Source organism: Puntigrus tetrazona, chromosome 18 (assembly GCF_018831695.1).
Source record: "Puntigrus tetrazona isolate hp1 chromosome 18, ASM1883169v1, whole genome shotgun sequence".
Classification (NCBI taxonomy): Eukaryota; Metazoa; Chordata; class Actinopteri; order Cypriniformes; family Cyprinidae; genus Puntigrus; species Puntigrus tetrazona.
The window spans coordinates 15519236-15540265 of record NC_056716.1 but is presented as its reverse complement, the minus strand read 5'-3'; the positions used below and the strand labels follow the sequence as shown (position 1 = coordinate 15540265).

General features: G+C 40.0%; 1 protein-coding gene across 1 annotated transcript; it reads left to right on the top strand.

Moving 5' to 3' along the window:
- Positions 1-534: 534 nt before the first annotated feature.
- Positions 535-20694, top strand: loxl1 (lysyl oxidase-like 1). Its single transcript, XM_043264853.1, has 7 exons — positions 535-1909; positions 5858-5966; positions 6235-6372; positions 11185-11341; positions 11423-11518; positions 12454-12569; positions 12844-20694. Exons 1-7 carry the CDS (start codon positions 919-921, stop codon positions 12848-12850), a joined length of 1614 nt encoding a protein of 537 aa, XP_043120788.1. The 5' UTR covers positions 535-918; the 3' UTR covers positions 12851-20694.
- Positions 20695-21030: the final 336 nt, after the last annotated feature.

Here is a 21030-nt window from a genome sequence, read left to right as displayed (position 1 = left end):
TTGTAGAATTTTATTAGGTTTTGTAGTGTGCATGATGCATATTTGCCTTCTTTCATCTATCTTTGTTGACTGGAAAGTGCTTTTAAATGGAACTGCTTGTTCCAAATTCTGCTGACTTTTCTGGCCTCCTATCATGTACATAACTTGGATTTCTAAACATCCTGCCATATTAATGTCCTCTCTTCTGCTGTGGCGATGATGGTGATGATAAGTGCAAAAAATAGTGTTTGGAAAAACATGAGACGAAGCCACAGCTCTCCTAGCACCTGGGTGGATGAACCCAGGCCACGCACCAGACATCCCTGCTTGTTCAGTAGGATCAAAGGAAGTCAGCGCAGGCACGCTAGATATTCAAGTCCCTTCACAGATGGTGATGTTGACTCTGGAAGCCTGTGCAAAGACTTGGCTTTGCTGGAATTTAGGAAATAGCTCTAGCACTAGGGCCATGTGGGATCTCAAAAGAAGACCATGTTGGATTGAGTGAGCGAGGGAGCAAGAACGAGAGAGGGAGGGGGAGATTAGAGCATTTTTTCCTTTTTCACAGACCATTGTAAGCAGTCAGAGAGGCAAACAGTGAAGTGCAGAGGAGAGCAACAGGCAGTCGTCTCCAGAGAGAGCCTGAGAGCAATGCTCAGTCCACTGACAACAACTCAACATCCGGACAGTAAGGAAGAGGGAGGTTTTTCGTGCTGCAGCCTGCCCTGGGGCCTCAGAAATCATCTGCCTTCTTCACAGCAATGCCTTCACCACATACTGAACCAAGGACAAAGTTTCTTCACTGCATGTAGTCTGATTTGCACATGGACACTGTAGGTCCTCTATGCCTTCCCACCTTTAACCTGCCGGATCAAGGGATACAATTTGGAGATTCGCCGTTCACTCTTTTTTGAAGTTATTTTCCATGCAATTCTTGTCAATATGCTGCCTGTGGTTTTCATGACATGGTGGGTCTGGGTGTTGCTTGGAAGCGTAGGAGGACAGTCCCAATCTCAGCATCAGTCTCAGACTGACGACTCAAACCCATGGAGACAGATGATTCAGTGGGAGAACAATGGACGTTTGTTCAGTCTTCTCAACAGCGGGGCGGAATACGTCCCGGCTCGGGCTCAGGAGCGTGACAGGAACCCCCGAGTGCTTTTAGCGGACGCTCCCAACCGTCGATCGCAGGGTGGGAATGTACGTAGACAAGCACCCCCCAGAGGAAGCTCTGAGACCGTGAGAGGCCAAGCAAGACATCCATTTGGGTTTGGCCTGGTACCCGAAAACTGGCGTCAAGGTGCAGGTGAAACAGGTCGCTTCCAGTCATCTACCGGCTCTCGCTTTAGACCATCCTCCGGCTCATCCTCCTCCTCCTCCTCATCATCTTCTTCTTCTTATCCTCAGTATCCGTACCCTCAACAGCCTCCTTATTCTGCTCCTTACGACTCGGTTTTGGACAGGTCATACGAACCACCCTTCCGTGGAACGGGCTACTCCACTGGTGGTGGCTATGCCGGAGGAGGATTTGGAGGAGGTGGGTACTCCACTGGAAGTTTTGGAGGAGGTAGCTATAATGGAGGGGGTCCAGCAACCGACGACAGGTATCGATACTATCCTACTTACGGTCAAGCTTACCAAGCCGTTCCTGCCCAGCCTGCACAGCCACAAGTCTCTGATGGACTGGACCACAGGTACACTCACAGTCTGTACAACGAGGACTCTCGAGATGCTGCAGTACCTGTCTCGAGCAACACAGGTTCAGCGTTCCAGCCCGCAGTGCAAAGCCCTCAGTATGAGCAGTTCCCCCCCTTTGGAAGGCCCCAGCCACAGCCTCCGTTTGTGCAACCACCTCCGCGCAACCCTCTCATCTCTAACAATGCAGAGAGCCCCAGCATGAATGCAGGGAATGTTTATCGTCCTCAGCAAAGAGGTATGATGCATATTCACGTTGTATAGAATCTCTTTGTACATCTCACACTAATGTTACTCAATAGTTATTGGGTCTTAGACCAATCAGTCCAGAAAGTATGTTTTGTATATATTGCAGTGAATGCAATGCTTTTCATGTGTCAAGCAAGGCTAAGTGAAGTTAATCACAGAGGAACGGCTGCATGGCTGGAGATTTTGAGAAATGCATGCACGTGTGGGCCTCGTTTCAGATTCTCACTCTCTCAAGAAAGGGAAGTGAGGAAAACAGAGAGACATCTCAAAAATGTTGTTCTCCTGCCATCTCTTTGTGTTCCTGGCAGCCCTCTGGATTTAGCAAACATGCAACCCAAGGGACTTAAACTGCACAAAATTGATTATAAAGCTGTTTGCTTACGCAGCTGGTAATGGACATTGCTTTTGAGCAAATTTGTTTCCTCATAAGCAGTCCGTGAAAATTACTGATGTCTGAGCAACTACCATTATCCCTATCACCCCATTGCCATTGTGTTTCAATTTACAATCAAAGTTCCATCTTCATCTCCAAGGCTGGGTTATTGAAACCAGGTGTTGTGGGATGTGTGCGTGGGTGTAAGAGTATGTGTGAGCGTAGAGCCTATGGATACTCATTCCGCACAAAGAGTGCTCATTGTTTGAAGATTTGGTTCTGGTTTCGGTGATGACCGCATTGCGAGGGCTAAGGGTGAATGTTCCCAGTATTTGTTTTAGAGGGTGGGGTAAGGGGCTCAGGTGGCTTGGTTTTTGCGGGGTGAGTGGTGAACACGAGCTGTGTGTGTGTGTGTGTGCGCGTTTGTGTGTGGTGGTTGGGTGGGGGGTGTTACTACATGAGGAGTGGGGAGATGGAAAGTACCCAGCACACATGGGGTCCATTGCCTCAGGAAACAGAAAATATTTTGCTAGCCCCTAAATATAAGTGTGTGTGTGTGTGTGTGCATATATGCAGGCGGTGTGTGTAAGGCCTTTGGGACTGAGTTTCTGGCCTCTGCCAAGGCTCATTTTGTAATGTGAAATGGTCTTTGTCTCTTGCTTGAGTCACTTCACGCACGACTAATCACCCTAGTTTACAAAATCTGGTCATAAGGGAAATGGGTGTAAACTCAATTCACTGGAAGGTACACATGTGGAAAAAATTTACATTACTCATTACCCAGTGATGCAATCACAAACAAATAAGTTGAAATCAGAGCTCCAGTCTGCGGGAACATATATTATCTATGAATCTGTGTCTTCGAAATTAAATATAACACTAGATGGGACACATTTACATGACTTGACTCATAACATTAAACCTCTTTAAGATGGATGTTGAGATCTGGCCTGTATCTGACCAGTGCACATTTGTTTTTATCTTACTAAAAAAACAGAATGCTGTTTTTCTAAATTCTTGTGGACTTCATGAGGAATTTAAGTCGACTTCAACACAACCTCGAGTTTATCTTAATCTACAGCTATTTATAAGGAATATTGGTGTAGTTCAGGCATCTAGAGAACAGAGTTTTGTGGAGCAAAAGTGCAGACTGTGTGAAGAAACTTTTGCTGGATAACCACAGTCTTTCACACTCTCTTTACACTGTTTACAAAAGCTGACCAAGGAAGTTTCCTGAGGCCTTTTCTGAAGTCTGTTTCAGGCCGTGCTGGCAAATCAGATGTGTACACAGAGATGGAGATGGCAAAGCATTCACTGGAGTAGAGGGGCGGCACTAACAAATCTGAAATAAGGAGACTGACCAAGGGCATTATGTTTTATAGAGTGAAAGTTGCTCCCAACTCTAAACATGCCTCAAGCAGAAGTGAGATTAGATCTCCATTCCGCAATGTTGCTTTGAAAAAAAAAACTCCTCCCTGCTGGAAACAGCTGAATTTTCATGCTACTCCAAGCTGGTTTATATTTGTTATTGCTGGTCTGGTTGTCGGCAAAAAATGCTGCTGGATGACTATCAAAGTCTTGCTGGTTAAGGTAATTAGGAGGCCTAGTGGGACTCCAGTATCATACGCTGGAGTTCATCGGTGCTGATCTTCTCAACAGGGTTCTTTTCTCTGAAATCCATGACATGCAAAGCAGGAAAGCAAATATGCTGTCATGATCTCTTTGAAGAAATGTTAATGTCCACCTACGGACTTGCTCTGTTATTATATTCATAAGATTATTTAGACATAGAGTGCGCTTGAACTTTAAGTGTAAATAAAGGTGATGAGTAGTTTCATGAACAAGAGTTTTATGTACATTAGCTGTTACCACTAGCTCTGTTTTTCTTTTTTCTTTCTTTTTTGTTTAACAGACTTGGTCACAGGCCCGATTTGGATACAGCAGGGAAGTGATCTCATTTTCGTTTCGCTGTCACCTCTCCCTCATCTTTTTCTCTCTCCCTCTCTACGTGCAACATTTTGTTATTTTTTTCTTATTTTTGCGTGACCTTGAAACCAGATGAGAAACAGCGTTTGATGCATTATACTGTGAGGCTTCAGCATTGCCTCCTCAAAAACCCTCTTCATCTCTTGTGTATTTTTCAAAGGCATGCTTATTTGAATGAAGCCATTTTTCAAATATTTGACTGTTTTTATACATTTAAAGGCGTGTAACATCAGAATAGCTCAGAACATTAAAGAAGCACATTTGTCCACAGGACATCGCGCTATGAGACTTGACATTGTTATTATCCTTCTGAAAAAATAAATAAATAAATCAATAATTATTAAATCTTATTTTTATGGTTAAAGCTGATGTCCAAAGATGGTCCGATTCCCAAGCAGGTCTGTTTGCTTGTTTAAAAGACTTCTTGGTTTGGTGGTTGTGGACACTTTGCAGGTGGTAAAACTTGTTGGTTTGGTCTGTTTGGTGGTTTTAGAGTAGCTTTGAACATGTCCATCATGATCAGGCTGGTGGCTTTAAAGTGTTTTGGATACTTTTTAGGTGGCCAGGCATTTGGATCCACTTTAGGTTGGTGAACTTGTCTGTTTGGTGGCTTTTCAGTTTCTGACTCTTTTCAATTCAGACCAGTGGTCAAACCAGTCAGTTTGGTGGTTTTAGAGTTTTGTACACTTTTTGGGTGGTCAGATCAGTCAGTTTGGTGGTTTTACTGTAATTTTGGAAACTTTGCAGGTGGTTTGATGGTGGTTTTGGGTGGCTTTCAGGTGGCAAGGCTGTTCTGTTTGGTGGTTTTAGAGTAGGTTTGGACATGTTCATCGGGGTCAGACTGATCCGTTTGGTGGTTTGAAAGTGGTTTTGGATACTTTTCAGGTGGCTAGGCATTTGGACATACATACGGTTTGGTGGCTTTAGAGTTTAAGACACACTTCAGTTCATCAGACCAGTTGGTTTGGTGGGTTTCAAGTGGTTTTGGACATTTTTGTAGGTGGTCAGACCAGTCCGTTTGGTGATTTCAGCGTTTTGTACTCTTTTTGGGTGGTCAGACTAGTCAGGTTTTTTTGGCTTTAGAGTTTTACACACTTTTTTGGTGGACAGATTAGTCTGTTTGGAGGTTTTTAAGTTTGTTTAGGGGTGTTTTTTCAGATGGACAGTCTTGCTTGTTAGGTGATTTGCAGATTACATTTTGCAGGTGGTCAGACTTGTTGGTTTGATGGTTTTAGGGTGGTTTTGAGTGTTTTCAGGTGGCCATGCCGGTTTATTTAGTGGTTTTAGAGTAGTTTTGGACTTGCTCACCATAGTCAGACTGGTCAGATTGGGGGTTTTACAGTGTTTTTAGATTATTTTTAGGTGACCGTGTGGTGGGTTTAAAGTGATAGGTTTAGGTGTTTTTTTGGTGTATTATATTCTACAAACCAGCTAAAAATCAGCTTGACCAGGGTTGAATACTAGCCTACAGCCTATGACATACTAAAACCAGTTGTTTTCCCCTTCAGTGTAATTTCAGGAGACGTGCTTCAGCAGCCGGTTCTACACTGTAACCCTGATGTTGTCTCTTGTTTTTAGGTTTGCCTGACCTGGTTCCTGACCCGAATTATGTCCAAGCCTCCACATACATTCAAAGAGCCCATATGTACTCCTTACGCTGCGCTGCGGAGGAGAAGTGTTTGGCCAGGTGAGAATCCTCAATTCTTCTGTTTATGAAATGGCAAAATAAAGCACAATAACCCTCCCACACTCGTTTACACCACACCATACAATAATACTTGTACAAAGAACAGGCGAGAAAAGTGTTAGATGATGTCTAATGCAGAAGTATGGGTGGCGTCACATCATATAAATTCCAGCCTGCTGCTGTGAGCTCATCTTATATACACAACACGTTTCATTACTTAGTGCTGCAGTCCTTCATTACTTCATTAAGGGTTTTTTTTCCTCCTCAGCTCCGCCTATAGTTCTGAAACCACAGACTACAGTGTCAGGGTTCTTCTGCGCTTCCCTCAGAGAGTAAAGAACCAAGGGACGGCTGATTTCATGCCCAACCGACCTCGGCACACCTGGGAGTGGCACAGCTGTCATCAGTGAGTCTCTCTTTTACATCTGTATGTGGAGAATGAATGCACAGGGGATGTGGACTTTTAATAAAATCTAAATCAGTCCTCCCACTTTTCAAGGCAGGTGTGTCACATACTGGTTTTCTGGGGCCAGTGTGAAAAAATAAACCTACATTTGAAGTTAAAAAGATTGAATAGTCTATGCATGACCTGACATTTTATTCAACAAAATGAGGTAATGTGAACATTATAGAGCACTAAGCACTCATTTTCGTTCCTACTAGAAGCCAGAGGGCAATCTCATGCAGAAAGTCCAAAACAGACTCATATAAAAATAATAACTTATGACATGCCAGAAAATCCGCATTTACAGACACTCATTATATATATATATATATATATATATATATATATATATATATATATATATATATATATATATATATTTGGAACAATGAACACAGAAAGGCAATAACATGTAAATTATATAAAAAAGAATATATTTTTTTTGCCATGAACATGTCCATAAACAAGTAGAAATAATTACAATTTATTTAAAGAGTATTATTTTTTTACTCTCTTCTTTCTTGTTTCTTCTAACATTTCTATTTTAAAATTAGTCAGATTAGCTGTTGTTGTTTTTTTTTCTTTTCACTGCCTAATTATATTTTTAAATAAAGAACTGTTTATATATAGAGTAAAATTCACAATATACCAAATAGTATACTCATGAAAAACATACCTTGAGTTGCAATTCAATATTCATACACTCTCATTTTTTTTCTTTACAAAAAAAAAAAAATAATAATAATAATATTAAAACCTAGTAATTAAAAAAAAAAGTATTCTGTTTCTGTCTCCCTCACCATTCGGTTCACGTCTTAATATGACTATAAAGTCCCAGAACAATGGAATCATAACAGTACCTAATTGTGGAAGTATTCATCTGGTTTATATTCCTTACCTTGCACCAGAATCTAAATGAATTTCGGCATTGATTTATGTATTTGGTTTAAATTGGCAAAGGGCTGCTATCCTCCGAGGGGATTTCCATAACATTTCCATGCACCATCAGCTGGGCCTCGTGACAAGGGAAAATTAGTGTCTGTCAGTACTTGTCAGGTCTGTGTTTATTCGCCTGTAGCTGTTCATTACATCGGGACAGAGAGTTTGCGAGAACCGGTGTTTTGCGTCGTGTTGAATATCATCGATGACGGCTGTCACTCGTGACGGCTCACAATGTCATCTGTCACTGAAAATTAGTGATTTAGGAGCAGACTGTAGATGCTAATTGCTGCCAGTGTTAATCTTCCTAATAATGAGAGTCAAAGCTCAGGTCTCCAAACTTGACATGATCCACCTCAGAAGATTCATTAAAACAAATCATTAATTAAATATTAGGGGTGTCAATTAAGCATGTTAATTTAGTCTAATTAATTAAAACAATTAACTTTATATTGATAAATGTCACTGACTGCAGAAAGAGAGAGACTATATAGAGAATATTATTACAATTTAAAGGAGCTATTTTCTGTTATATAGTAATATAATATCTGTTAAACTGTAATTTATTTCTGTGAATTTTCAGCATCATTACTCCAGTCTTCAGTGATTATTATAAATGCTAAAAACAGTTGTGCTGTTTCACATTTATGTGAAAACTGTGATGATTTTTTTTATTTTTCATGATTCACAGATGATTAGAATTTTTTTTTTTCAGTTCTATATTATAAATGTCTTTGCTTTTGGTATATTAAATTTTTTTATATTAATTATTCATATTCCAAATGATCAACACGTAATTGCATCAATATTATTAAATATTATTAATAATATTAAATATTTATTTGTCATTGATTGAGATAAAATTTTATGAATTTTAAAATAATTTTAATTGGTATGTCATGTATATTGGTATACTGATTGCAATTTTTAAACTGGTGACAGTCCTATTAAAATCAATTGGAAGTGATGAACGATACGGTTTAATTCTACAATAAATAAATAAACGAAAGTCCGTTGTTTTGCGTGATGCAACGAAAGGCTGAGATGCATTTGGTTGTATTTTGTTTTCCTAAACCAGACTCCAACATTCGTCTCTGTTTCTCTTTTGGCTCAAAATGAAATGTTAAGTTCAGTCGAGGTGCAGACAAGTGTCAGTTTCTACGGCTGGTGAACATTTGCTCATGAACAGATTATTAATGTAACCTGAAAATGTCAGTACATGAAGTATTTAGCACTTTAACTCAATTCTAATGCAATTAGACAGCTGAGCGGGGTGATGACGATGGTTCGTGCGAGCGAGCACCTGACTCTCTTTGAAGAAGAAGACTTGCAGGGAGATGTTTGTCAGGGAGCAGAAGCTAATCTATAATTGCGTGTGCATCTCTTTGACATATTTGATATTTTTCGTAGAGATTAAACGTGTCCTTGGCGTCTCATTACTAATAGCTGAAATGAAAACTGCCCTAGCGCTTTGACTGCTTCGATTTCTCTCTGATTGCACAAAGACAAGAGCAAGGTGAAGTGCAGACATACACTACACATGCATGAAGCACAGGAGATTTCTTTGAGTCGCAGGGTGTGTCTGACTTTGATATAAGAGCTCAGCGTTTCTGACGGACAGCCTTGGTTCCTAGAGGCTTTGATGACAGAGAAAAAGAGAACATGTTCAGTGTTTATCATATGTGCGACCTGAACACTTTTAATTACTGGGAAATTATAAGACTTAAACTGCAATACAAATCAAGAAAAACTATTTGAACATGTATAAACTAATGCAATTGAGGAAACACGTTACATAAAATTATATCATTCATGTAAACTAAGTGTAAAAAAGTAATAATTTGTGTCATCATCACTGAACTGTAGTAGTAACATACTGCTCCATGTTTCTCAGATGGTTTTGTGTTCTTTGATCATGAGCTGCTCCAAGAATGCTTTTCCAGAAGTGCTCTGGCTTTTTTAGATGTTTGTAACTTGTGGAGAAGCCTCTATATTTGCTCCGGTGAAGTCTTCTCTTGACTGTAGACACGTCTGACTCGTGGAGAGGGATCTTCTCTTTGCTGGATGTTGTGAAAGAGAAGTTCTCCCATCATCACCACTGTCTTCCTCCGTGGACGTCCAGGACTTTTCATGTTCTCTTTTTGCGTGGCCCCTTATGTTCCTGCTATCTCTCTGACGGATTTATTTAGTTTTTTGGAATCTTCTATTTCTCTTGTCTGGAGATATCTGTACGATGTGGTTCACAGCAAAAGCTTCAAAACACTTGCAGACACAGCTCCAGACCTGCTTAACTGATGTAGAATTAATAAAGAAATAGCCCACATGTGTCCATGAGATGGTTTTAAGTCAACTCTCCAATCCCTTGAGAAAGGAGGAGGTACATATTAAAGATCTGTAATTTCTTCAGTTACAGATTTCAGATTATGCACTTTTACTTATTTAGCTCTTTACTTGTGTTTTTATCAGGACACCAGCTAACAGCTTCAATAAACCGCTGTTAAAACAGAAATCTCTGATGCAGTGGAGGCCGTTAATTAGTTAGTTAATTGTGGTAGTAATGTTTCTCTAATTATTTACTTTTAGTGAGATGACAGCAGGTGATTTCTTCCCGGTCATTGTTTAAATACTGCTCTATATTTTACCTCATATTTATTTGGATTACACAGCACAGGTCAGTTGCACCTGTAGAAGAGAGTTGCCTTAAGTGATTAGCTGGCCCAATTTTTCGGTGGTTAGCACTGGTGTGTGTGTGTGTGTGTGTGTGATTTGTCATTCAAATGTAGTTTGCTCAGGGATTTGGCAACCGGTCCCTGAAATGTCTGTCATCCCCTCATCAAAAGATTTAATATGCTTGGCATATTATGGGAAATATAGTATCCCTGTGGAAACTCTGAACTCTGTCAGAGGAAAGTACCTGTTTTCCCTGCCGCAGTCCTTCAGGTATTACCACAGCTTTCCAAGAAAACACTTTTGTGTGTGACGTGGAGAGTCAGAATCCTCACACACCCGCTGGAATAATCATGCCTTACAAAGACTTGACCAGAAACAAACAGCATTGCTTTAAATGATTACTTCAGTGTTTGTTGATCATTATTTACTGATTGATTGATGGTTAACTTTTTGTCTATCGATATAGTGATTTTTTTTTTAATATTCATAGATTATTTTACGGTAGGTGCTTCGGTGTAATGCTATGAATGCTCTAGCTGGCAGATCATTTATAGCCTTTTCTCACAGCAGCTGGATCTTATCATTTTGATGGCGGATTGTAATCCAAAAGGGGTTGTTTTTATGAAACATGCGACTGAAATGAGATTATATTGCAGTTTTAAATGTGCATCTGATTACAGATAGTCTGCGTGATATTACAAGAGATATGTATTTTAAAGAAAACCAGTCCTGAGGAGGAATAATTGACTTTTTGGGTTGAAATCATTTCTTTATATGAAATTGAAATGGTGCAGAAATACATGATCTACATGTAAGACACACTACATACATGCATTCATTAGATTTAATCAAGTGATTTATTGTGATGCTTTTTTTCCCTCCGTTGGTCAGAACAAAAGTGGCAGACTTGTTTAGATGAAATTATCTTATTTAAGTCAGACGTAGATGTAGACTAGGATCTGTGGTTCCTAAGTACAGTATCCACACAAATTCACCTCAAAAATTAGGTTAATCTGTTCTGGAGCCATGTCAATACACAAACCACACAAGGAAGATCATTAAAATAACTGCAAGTTTCAAACAGAGACGGTGACTTACAGATACTAAAATAACACATTGCCATGGTCCTTTTTTCTCGTCAGTGTTGTCTCTTCTCTCGATCAGGCATTATCACAGTATGGATGAGTTCAGTCACTATGATCTATTAGAGGTCAGCAGCGGCCGGAAGGTGGCGGAGGGACACAAGGCCAGCTTCTGTCTGGAGGACACGACCTGCGACTTCGGCCATCTCAAACGATACGCCTGTACTTCACACACACAGGTACACTTATTCTTTATTCATGATACGTGTGTCGTTGTTTTTATTATTATTATTATTATACTAATCTTTTTAATATTGCAGGGTCTCAGTCCAGGTTGCTATGACACATACAACGCAGATATCGATTGCCAATGGATCGACATCACTGATGTTCAGCCAGGAAACTATATACTCAAGGTAACGTTCTCAAAGATGGCCAGGGCGGTCTTCTATTTCACACTGAACTCATTTATCATCACTTTCAAAGAGAGTCTCGTCAGAGAATATCTCTTATAAAACACATCGACGGAATACAACACGTCTCACTTAAGGTTTGGCACGAGGAGACGTTTGATGTCACGCATGTCGTCCAGTTTGTTATCGATGATGCTTGTGCAATGAGTTGGGTACAAAATGTGCCTGTGCTCATAAATAAGACAGATACAGACATGCCACTTCAGGCAGATCCCAGACGCTCACTTTCTTACCTTCAGCAAAACTACAACACAACAGTAGAAGCACACCGCTGTTAAAAGAGCTCGCCATTACCTTCTACTCTGAGGCTAGGTTTTTAATATGCTTTCATAGGGGGATTGAATGGCAAGCAGTCTCTGCAGAAATTGGAAGAACTGCCAAAAATGTCTCCTAGTCAAGGAAAGAGACTGATCGATAGTAATGAGCTGCTTAATGTAGGAGCTATTTACTTTTTTCCAAAGATGACAGGTGTGTTTCTGCATATATTTTTGTTAAGGAAAAGATTTAAAGGTCAACTTTTCAGTGTTTTATGTTACATTTACCCCACATAACCCCACATAACAACAGTAATTTGCAACAACAGTACAGTTTTTTCTTTGCTTTTAAATGTTAAACCACAGAGCATTTATTTTGTTTATGTAATTACAACATAGTCTTTGCATTTTGATGATAACCATGTCATGTTCTCAGGCTTTGTTATGAATACTAATAATAAGATAAACAGTAGCACTGCTTTGTTCTCACCGACTCTTCGATTTGCTTGCATTTGGCAAGTGTTCGCCTTAGGCCCTGCATGTCCAAAACATGCAATAATGTGATCACTGGGTGCACTTACATTTTCACAAACACTGAAAGTCTGAATTATGTTTGAATTCCAGCTCCAGGTCAACCCAAAGTACTTAGTGCATGAGTCGGACTACACCAACAATGTAGTCAGGTGCAATATCCACTACACAGGGCGCTTTGTGAAGACAACAAACTGCAAGATCTCCCAGTAAGTATTTTACACAGTGTGTTAATGGATCGTAATGTGTGGCATATATTCATCTGCACGCTTTAAAAGAAAGTTTCCAAAACTGCAGTGCCATAGAACAACCGTTTTGGTTTGGTAAGGCCCATATTCTTCTAATCTAATGAACCTTTTCATTCTATAAATAACTCAAAATGTTTCATTAATGGGAAAGGTTCTTCGTGTCAATAAAGAGCTATTAATTTCCCACATCTATGAAACTCAACAGCGCAAATGACTGTTTCCTCTGCTCCTACAGGTCATGATCAGTCAGAGCCGGGTGAATCTCCATGGAAACGCCGTTCCATTGCAATGTGAATGGAATTCCTGGTTCGGTTGTGATTGTTTATTGCATTTTTGTCTCGGTTCCCGTTTTTGTGCCGTTTTTGTGAAGCTGGGAGGAATAAACACACGTAATGTCACCCTCATGCAAAACCAAACACACACTGAGGAATCCCAAACTTCACAACACCCCGCAGACCAACGTCTGTTTTCCTTCCAGACACCCCATTAACCCTGGTTTTTCATAAAAACACACACTCTGCCCCCAGTTAAGTCTAATTCCTTCACCATTTTCACATGGTTTACATCGCTGGAATGTGAAGTGAGATCAGGTATGGCACTGTTGAACTGTAATTCAGATCAGGAAAATCAGCAACTGGAAACAATCCTCTTTTTTCCAAGCCTTTCTCTTTGTCTGTGCCACTTCGGCAAAGGAGCGATACTGAGAGAGAACAGCCAGCCTTTCAGTCATCCTCCAGCTAACCAATTAAGTAAAAAGTGGTTTTAGTTGAATGAGGGGCCTGGAAATAAATAGCTTTGGGATTAAAGCACTTTGAATAAATGCCTTGAATCCAAAAGCTGGAGGCAGTTTATCAAGGTGTTTTTACCTTGGAGGTTTAATATAGTCTTTTACTTAACCTGCTGCTATTTACATTAAATTGGATTGTAATGTTGTCTTGTATGATAACACAGTAAAAACAAACTACTTAAATTCAAGCCATACTTGAGATGTTCCCCCTAGAAGCAGCTCAACCTCTATCAGTACAGTTTTATGTGATATTCAGGTTCAATACAAGAATTAACCGACAGCATTTGTGGCATAATGTTGATTACCAGCAATTACACTGAAGCCCTTTCAATGAAAATCAATGGGGCCTATTTTTGGATGATTTGAAACGTTAGGGATTTATAAAAGCACTTACATTTCTTCTTTTGTTAAAAATTGAGCATCATTGTAATGGCGATGAAATTGTAAAATTGGACATAACTTGGTGGCTTTTTCTATTAAAACAAGGAGTGTGGTTTTCCCCGTACACTTCCATTGTAAGTGCTTTAAACCCCTAATGCTTTTTAAAGAAAAAGTAGATTTCATGGGGGTCATTAATCATGCATTTACCAGACAATTATATCTGGTATTTTACTTAGGTATGCACTTTATCATTTCATGCATTTCCAGGGAATCAAACCCATGGCAGTGATGTTGATCAACATTTTCATTTGCACTTGGCAGACACTTTGATGCGAAGTGACTTACAGTGCATTCAAGATACACGTTTTATAATGTTTTGTATTATCTGGTAAATGAAAAGAACTTACGGTTGCTGGTGGCATGATCAACATTAATATACTGTATATGCATTTGGCAAATGCTTTTATCCAAAATGACTCACACCGCATTAAATGCATGCCTTTTATTTGAACACATTCCCTGGGAAATGAACCCATGACCTTGCTGTGACCATATGCCATAATCTACATTCTCTATGCATGTGTGCATTCATACATTTATAATCCACATTCAGTTAATGCCATAATCTTTGTTTATGACCTTGCCTGTTACTAACTGCATGAGCTACATTTACGTTTATGCATTTACCAGACAGTTTAATCCAAAAAAGAACTCAACTGATGGAATTTGTCAGTTCACGCGTTCCCTGGGAATCAAACCCACGGGCTTGCTGTCGCTAGCGCCATAATCTACATTCACTATGCATTTGTACGGTTATGCATTTATATTCTACATTCATTTATGCATTTGGCATATACTTTTATTCAAAGTGGCTTACATTGCATTCAAGTTATGAATTTTACGAGGTCATCCATTATCCGGGAATTGAACTCATGACCTTGCTGTTGATCTACGTTTGCATTTATGCATTCGCCAGACAATAATATCTAAAAAAATAATAATTGCATTGCATGCAATGTATGCATTTAGTCAGTTCACGCGTTCCCTGGGAATTCTTATGCCATGATCTATTGTTTAAGCTGTAGACACATTATGTCACAGGTGCTGTCGTATTGAACTTGTATTAAAGCCAGGAATATCCCTCGAGTGTTAAGCTTGTAAACCTTCCTTTGAGAGATTTACTTGTGCTGACGTCCGTGTAGGAACGTATCTGTTGTTTCTGCCAAAGGTCGCAATGTATGATTCAATTAACCCACTGATGCATGCCATTATCTAGGTAAGAAATGAATTTATTTCATCATATTATACTCATACCCACTCTTCTCATGTACTGTGTGGAGGAAAATACTGTACTTGCTGTGTTACACTCCAGGAATTCATATTTCTTTGTATCTGAAATTGAGATTTTTGCCTTGATCGTTAAATCGAACACAGACTTAGTTGATACTACTGTTGCAAAGCAAACATTGCATAACTTGATGTCACTGACAATCTTAATTCTATCCGTACCTACCTCGGAAAGAGAGATTTAACCATATGCAGTGAAAACAGCTCCTTGTGATGCTACGCTTCAAGAGCCCTAAACGAGAAACATCCAACACATGTGCTATAATCGAATAAATTCAGTTAAATGCATACAAAACAAGCTTTCTGCGAGGGTCGTCGGATATGTGTGAACGGAGCTTCGACCAAAGCTAAATGAATTCCTTTCTGTGGTGAGCAGCTCTTTTATTATGAAAACATGTTTTACATGATCAAGATCCAGATCGAATGCAGAACAGACTTTGTCTTATGGTATCTCTTTATACTCTGCATAACTGATTATTATAACATTGTTTATTGTGTAGACAGTAAATTTGTTTCTGGTTGCTATCTGGTTTTGTGGTCCAGGACAGGTGCATATCAATCTCCTTGAGTTGTTGTTTTAATTTTTGTCGTCGTCGGCTTTATTTTTTTTTTTTTTTTTTTTGTGCTCAGAATCATGTCTTAGAGTTCATACTGGATCTTTAAATAAAGACCGAAGTGTATACCAGCTTTTTTAGGGCGAGTGCTGTTTCATTTTTTGACTTCAGACAGTCTACATTCATTTGAAGTGGTCAGAAAATGCAGTTCTGCCAAACTGCAAAAGCGGCAGAGTTTTAGGGAAAGTTTCCCATCTGCCGTCTGTGTTTGCACAGAACATGTACTGTACTGAACGCCAGCGGTTTTGGTGTGCGGAAACAACATTTGGGTTACGAATTAGGCTAGTAATAAGAACTCTGTAACCCCAGAAGCAGAGCAAAACATAACACTCAAAATGATCACAGTCAAAGAAATGATTGAGAACACCAGAAATGTCTCTCCTCCTCCAAAACACACATGTGCAAGCTTGAACAGATGACTACAAAGGAGTTTGGCATGTGATTTTTTCCATTTATAAAGTGATAATGCATTTTGGTTTCGTATCGGCCTGCTTTGATATGTGATATGAAAACTAATAAACATGTCATTTCCGAAAAGTGATGCCAAAGTTTACAAGAGGTACAAACACAATGAGCCTCTGTTAAGCTCTTGGTAAGACGGAAAATGCTGGCTAAGGATTGTGTTATTATTCTTATATCACCAGATGGTACCTTAGTTTGAGTATATAAGTATGAATGCATCAATGCACGTGTATATAAATGCATGCATGCTATTTAGGTTTTGCTTGTTTTTCAAATCAGTCTTCGGCATAAACAACGTTTTTAATAATGCTTACATGTTGAGAGATCGCAAAAGAGTTTTAGTGAGTGTGAACTGTGCAGTTTATAGACTACACGCTTGTGCGTTTTCAGTGAGAAAGTGACGCCAAATAAGAGGGGTAAGACCGAGTCAGAGACCTATTAGAGAATTCCACTAACATGACATCACACTAAAAACAGAACGAGGAGCCATTTTCAGCAGAGCGCCAAGTAATATGTGTGCTTGGGTTTTAGAGTAAACACGTGCACGAGATGATTTCCTTCACTGAGAGAACAGTGGTGAGGTCTGCAAGCCCTCAACCAGAAGAGAGCAGAGATGACAGCGAATAGAGAGGGAGAGAGAGAAAATATAAATGCCAGACCAGAAGATCAGAAGGGCGAATATGAATGGCATTTCACCTTGGACCAGCATAAACCGGCATTAGCTGATTACCAGACTGATCTAGTTTGGTGGTTTTAGAGAGGCTTGAAGACAATGGAAACAACACTCGAAAGTTCATTCATATTTCGAGGACAGATGGAGTCAAACGCTCGAGTGACGCAACAACATGTAACGGTTCTTCAATTAAGTTGTTTGCGTTATGAAGCTCGTTAGGACTCGGAAGTCATAACATTCGGAAACGAAGATAGACACCGCAATAATGTCCCCGGAGCATAACTGCATTTTAGCCTTGATGAGCTTTTTTAACAAGTATTTAGTAAATATTCAGTCGCCTACACTGACCTGCTTACGCTGTACAGGCAACATGCATTATGGTATTGCGTGTATGCAGGGTAGCTTTTTAATCCAAAGGTGTTTTTGTGGGTCCAACTAACAGGGAACGTCCCCAGAACTTTAACTTTTTATAAGCAACGTTCTTCCAGTAACGTGTACAGACTAGGCCCAGTATTAAAATGTTAGCACAAAAACATGATTTGTGCATCCATTCGTGGAAGGCGTTTTTTGACAAATGTGGCTATACTTGTTTCAAAAGAATTTGTATACACTCTTAAAAATCAAGGCTCTTGAAGGGTTTTTCACCGTGATTCTGGAGAACCGCTGTCATCATTCGATCGTCTCTTTCTTACCTTTCTACTTTTTCTCATCACAAAACAGAAAGGTTCTTCAGAGGTTAAAGGTTTATGAAAACATTTAGGTCATTCTTGTCGTCTCGAGAATACACAATATCCTACAGGTTCAATTCACTGCTCTGGTTAAAGCTTTCATGGCGATGAACCCGAAGACTCACCTTAAAACCATTTTGCCATAATCTGATTATAAACAGATTATCTGAACGTACGTAAAAACCTAGCTAGTGAAGTCACATGGTTAATGTACGAATCCAATCGTGAGTTTGATGTGCTGTTCAATATTCATCAAGCATGGCGTAAAAGTGCGTAGAAAACACAACAGCAGACGGTCGACCTGAGATGTTTGTGAGCTAAACGGACAGGGGTTTGCTTGTTTTGCTCTCACGATGTCACGACGCGGGGGTCTGGATGTCGCTGTGATTTATCTGCAGACTAGCGTCGTTCTCCGCCATTAAATCAAATGATTAACAGCTCGGACTCGGTGGGAGATTATCGTGAACCGTTCAGATGTGAAGAGGGAGGCCGGGCGCCGCGGTAAATAATTCAACTATCGCTTACGGTGAAAAACAAAAGCGTGAAGATCTTTCACTTCAGCCTTGTTTACTTTAATAATGAAGGCCTGTTGCAGACGCGCCTCGCGCGGCGCCGATCCGTTCTCCTGAGCTAATGAACTCCTCGTCATCTCTATTTATGTGTGCCATTAGGTTTGAAGGTCTCGGAAGAGAGAAGGTGAGTTGTCTTGGCGGTCTGGCTCATGGCAGTAAACACCGGGAGCGTTTTTTTCCATCGCTCCTGTCCTCGGTGAAGATGATTTTCCACAGCCTGCTTTCCACCCTCAATCCTCGGCTGCTCGCAAATGGGCCGTTCCTGAGACAACAAGCGAGCAATGGGGGAATAAATTCTCATTACAGAGGTGCTGCTAACAGAGGACGAATCCGCGGCAGGGCTACGCTTGTTTATAGACTCTCAGACAATTGGAACAAATGACTGGGAAGGGCTTTGGAGTTGCTTATTTTACAGGATCTTCTCGGTCCTGATGAGGCTTTAAATCCACAGATGCTGATGCGGTGCAAGGGCTTAAAACATTGACAACTTCGGGACACGTCGGATCCGAATCTCACAGGATCTTCACCGAGGCTGGAGGCCTTTGGGTTTTAATTCAGCTGTCAGAGATGTTCGGTTCAAACTATGCAACACTTGACAGCTATCGAACTGAACTGAACTGAGCTGAATAACGACACTAGTCCTCTGTAGATATGCTCTACATCTCAAATTGAATTTTTACATCTATCTCTCTCACGTACGGCGTCGAGATCAGAGACCCAGAAATGAAGTTAATCTCGACATGACGGTCAAGGGAACCGGCGTGCTTAAAAGCACATCATGTTGTGAAATAGTACATTGGGGTGCATCTGTAGCTTACAGGCATGATTATAATTCATGAACAACGGGTCCCATCGTTAAATAAAAGGGGAGAAGAAGATGTCTAAAAAGCAGCCAGAGGCGTCGGTTGAAAGTTTAAATAAAGTTTGGATTACGTTATCTGTTTGCAATTGTTTGCAGGGACGTGATGAATGCTGTACACAAGCAGACAACTAGAGACAAACAACAGCTGATGTAACGCAAGATTACGAAGGGCAAACTGATTGCTCGTCCTCAAAACGCGGATCAACAGATGCTTTTATTCAATGGCTTTCAGCGCTGAACACACACACACACACACACATATGTAGAAATATACAAAACAATTAAATAAATAACCTCTAAGATTGAACATAAACCCCTTTCTTGCTATTTATAACTTTTTTTCATGTTAATTGTATGTTAGTTTTTCTTATGTCACACCATAGGACACACACGCACACACACACGCACACACACACACACACATAATGAAATGATTACTAGCTACTAATTACATTTTAATAGTGTAGATCTCTCTAAGGAGTATTTGTTAATTATTATTATCTGCATCCTTTATCAGCCTTGACCGGTTGAACAATACAAGGAGAAATAGCAACCTGCTCTTTTGATCTTTACAAATAAATAAAAGTGCATTGATTACTCTTTAAATGAGCAAAGGGTTTAAAGGGAGAATGTTACGTTAGATTTTACATTAGATTTGGTGTTAAATTCACGTCTCACAAATAAAAAAAGAGTAAAATTAATACATACACGCACAGACACAAATTGGTTTGAATTTAATACAATGCTATAAGTTTTTAGGGCTATATTAAGACTCTGTATACTTTTTTTGTATATATTCACGTGCAAACAAAGCAGTTCATAACCCAGACTTTGCAAAGCAACATTCCTTAAAATCACTTTGTTATATCTCAGAACAAGTAAGAAGCTCCCCAGATGTTTATGTCATTTAAAGCAGCGCTGTGATTGTGAAGATCAAGAGCGCGTGGATCATAAAGTGAAGGAGAATACCATTAAAGACAAAGAAGGAGACGGAGGACATTAGACATCATAACATAGATTCCTACAGTCTGTGTGTGTGTGTGTGTGTGTGTGTGTGAGTGTGTGTGTGTGTGAAACCCAAGGATGACGCTCTCTCGCCCCAGAGCTGGAGGACATAAAGCCGTTCTGTTAACTGGAGTCTGCTGAAGAACCGACTTCTCTGTGTTCTCCTTCAAATACACTTTATTCCTCTTCTCCCTCCTCTACCCGAGCTCTCTGCGCAGCCATCACCACCTAAAACCGCTTGAATTCCCCGTCATGTTCCCCCTGATAGTATTTATCACTATATTGATAAGGTCCAGGTCCGCTGGGGCCGGCCCAGAATGAAATCCCGCTTCTTTTGAGTAATGTCTGTTGATTTTGGGGTGGTAAAGCAGCTTTCTGGAAGGGCCAGCCGTTGTCTCACACTTGCCATGGAGATCTGAATACCAAAACAGGCCGATGAAGTCATGTCCCAGCCGCCATTACTTTATCATGCCTTCATGCCCAGGCCAAGAATACTACACTAAATATCCAACAGACTTTCTCAGGGGCCAAAGAGCCCTGCTGATGAACTACTGTGTGTGAATCGTGCATTTTACACCTTTTGAATTATGCATGTATTTATTTATATGTTTGTCTGTTTGTTTGTTCCCAGTAAAATACTATACTCTGTGCTGCACCATGTCCTGTAATGAGTAATACCTATAAAACCTTGTTAATTATAGATGCTAGAGATGGACTGAGACTATAAATCAGCCCGGGACTTACTCTTATTAAACAGAAGTGTGCTGAACTGTATATATATATATATATATAATAGAAGAGCAGAAATGTGGTTTTTGACTCGAAGGTGGCATTAATGCAGAAGCCACACAGAATGATTTTAACACGACACATCCATTTGCTTTAAAGATCTAGGATATAGGTTATTGTTGTATACCGCAATACGGATGAAACTACAATGCATATTCAATATTGGATTAGAACCAGTGCCAAATCAGTTCTTTTATGGCCG

What these genes read in the sequence shown, in the direction of transcription:
- loxl1 (XM_043264853.1), top strand. Translation starts at nt 919, where the DNA reads ATGCTGCCTGTGGTTTTCATGACATGGTGGGTCTGGGTGTTGCTTGGA. An exon ending in GAGGAGAAGTGTTTGGCCAG is followed by an intron (nt 5,967 to 6,234) that starts GTGAGAATCCTC and finishes TTTCCTCCTCAG; the next exon opens with CTCCGCCTATAGTTCTGAAA. An exon ending in GAGTGGCACAGCTGTCATCA is followed by an intron (nt 6,373 to 11,184) that starts GTGAGTCTCTCT and finishes TCTCTCGATCAG; the next exon opens with GCATTATCACAGTATGGATG.